Raw genomic sequence first — 2,135 nt, forward strand, 5'->3', positions numbered from 1 at the left:
TAAATAATAATTTAATAATTTTTAAATAAATTGTTTACATGGATTGTTATATCGTACTTTATTATTTTTACGTGATTTCTTACGATGGCAGCGATTTGGTAATGAACGTTCGGAGTTTGTTTGAACCTTTCACCAGCTAATAAATCTTCTAGTTGTGATATAAGTATTTGAATTTGGCCACATGCATGAGTAACGAACAACGCGGCCAATCCGCAGGCACCAACTGTCACTGAGTATATAGTATATCCGCACATACAATGAGCCACATACACGATTTCGTATAATGGACTAATTTGTGATTGAGAAAATTTACTATAAGTCGGATACACGAACGGTCTGATGGTTTGATTGTCGACTTTGTGCTCAACACAGAACGGTAGAATCAAGTGATAAATGATGCCAGCAGTATACATGAAACACACGCCGATTATCGTCAGATTGCGACCGGTGGTAGCGTACTTCAGCATCAGTTCGCGATCGGACTTGAATGTCACCTGTCACAGTGTTGCTAGTAATTTTTATTTATTGAGTTAGATGATATATTAGCTTTTACCAATTTTGAAATCTAATTTTCCTTTGAATTAAAGTTTTTAACTGTGCAATGCGGAGAAAATATTAATTAATCACATATATTTTGATTTATATTGTAAATGTGTTTACACACAAATATATTATTATGATCTAATACACAAAATATATGTATTTTTTAAATGATAGTAAGATCACAAGATCGAATTAATTTAAAATCAAGATCACTTTAATTATGTGTTTTTTTTTAATCATGTGTCACATCTATTCTTTTTACTCAAATAATTTTTTTAATACCTTGTAATAACCACCACATTAACATGATATGTTATGAGCAACACCGACCTGCCACCAATCATTCTTCACGTATTCGATGCAATGATGTATCTTAGGACGATGTATCACGAAGATGCAGTATTTTGTCATTGCTGTGAGACAGAATGCTAGAAGACCACTTAGACGCAGTCTTACGTTAATATTCTTTTGATCATAAATAATATGCAGAGCACAAGGCACTATCGCGAAGCTCAACGCGAAATTAAAAATCGCGATTGCAATCTTGGATATGTGTTTTCCAATGCCTCGTATTGCGATTGGCCAAATACCGAGCGACCCCAAAATCCAGTTATTCAACTTGAAAACATATCGAATATCTTGCTGATAATTAGAATTACGTGATCTGGCGGCCTTATCGTGTATACTGGACATGTTTACGATGACAGATTCTGCCAAAGACTGCAAGAAGAGTAGACCAAACGGACGCGCAGCATTGATCGCAAGGTTGCGAGACATGCGCTTGCGCTGACATTGCAGACTTTTTTTGCAATGCTAACAGCTATCAGTAAGTCTGACAGTTTATGTGTACACTATTAATCGAGAAGTTATCGTACAAAGCACATTTTATATTTAAAATCTTATCGCTTTCAAATCATAGAAATTGCAGTTTTGCCGTTCTATTTGAATTTTTTAAATCGATTTTAGTTCATTATTTGAGGAATCAGGTTTGATAAAAGTTGGACATCTGTTCATAATTCAACATTTTCTGCTTTATTTAATTGTTAAATTTAAATTGTTAATATTGATTAAAAAATAAAAAATTATAAATTATTCGTGCATGGATGACTCAACAATCTGATTAACATGGAAAGAATGTGACTTGTAGATATCTGATGTAGATATCTGATATTGATATAATATTCTAAATATTATTATATATATATATATATATATATAAAGTTTCTCTACAGATTAACTAGACAGAATTAAATACATTTCTTAATATATATTATATAATTGAAAATCATCAAAAAAAAAATCATATTTACATAGCTAATGTCCGCAGGAAGCTCAGATACCCCACGCTCGTTTTCAGTACCTAAAAAATTATATTAAAATGATATTTTATAATTTAACTATTTATAATTTCGAAAAATTAAATTATTGTTAAATTTGATCCAAAAGATATCATTAAATAATTCTTCAATATTGATTTTTTTCAGTAGGATTGTTACACTCATGAAAAACATAGTAGTACAACTTACATAATAACAACTATAAGTAAGTGATGAATATAAAAGTTTTATGCAGAATTAGTATTATATATCGTT

General features: G+C 30.8%; 1 protein-coding gene across 1 annotated transcript in view; it reads right to left on the bottom strand.

Annotated features, from left to right (window-relative positions):
* The window catches only part of LOC108689888, a 23,973-nt gene that overhangs the window by 11,503 nt on the left and 10,335 nt on the right, over positions 1-2,135 (bottom strand). The window contains 2 exon segments of the mRNA XM_018196843.1: positions 84-494; positions 874-1,329. Coding sequence (XP_018052332.1) covers positions 84-494; positions 874-1,329 — 867 coding nt within the window.

Source organism: Atta colombica, unplaced genomic scaffold, assembly GCF_001594045.1.
Source record: "Atta colombica isolate Treedump-2 unplaced genomic scaffold, Acol1.0 scaffold281, whole genome shotgun sequence".
Classification (NCBI taxonomy): domain Eukaryota; kingdom Metazoa; phylum Arthropoda; class Insecta; order Hymenoptera; family Formicidae; genus Atta; species Atta colombica.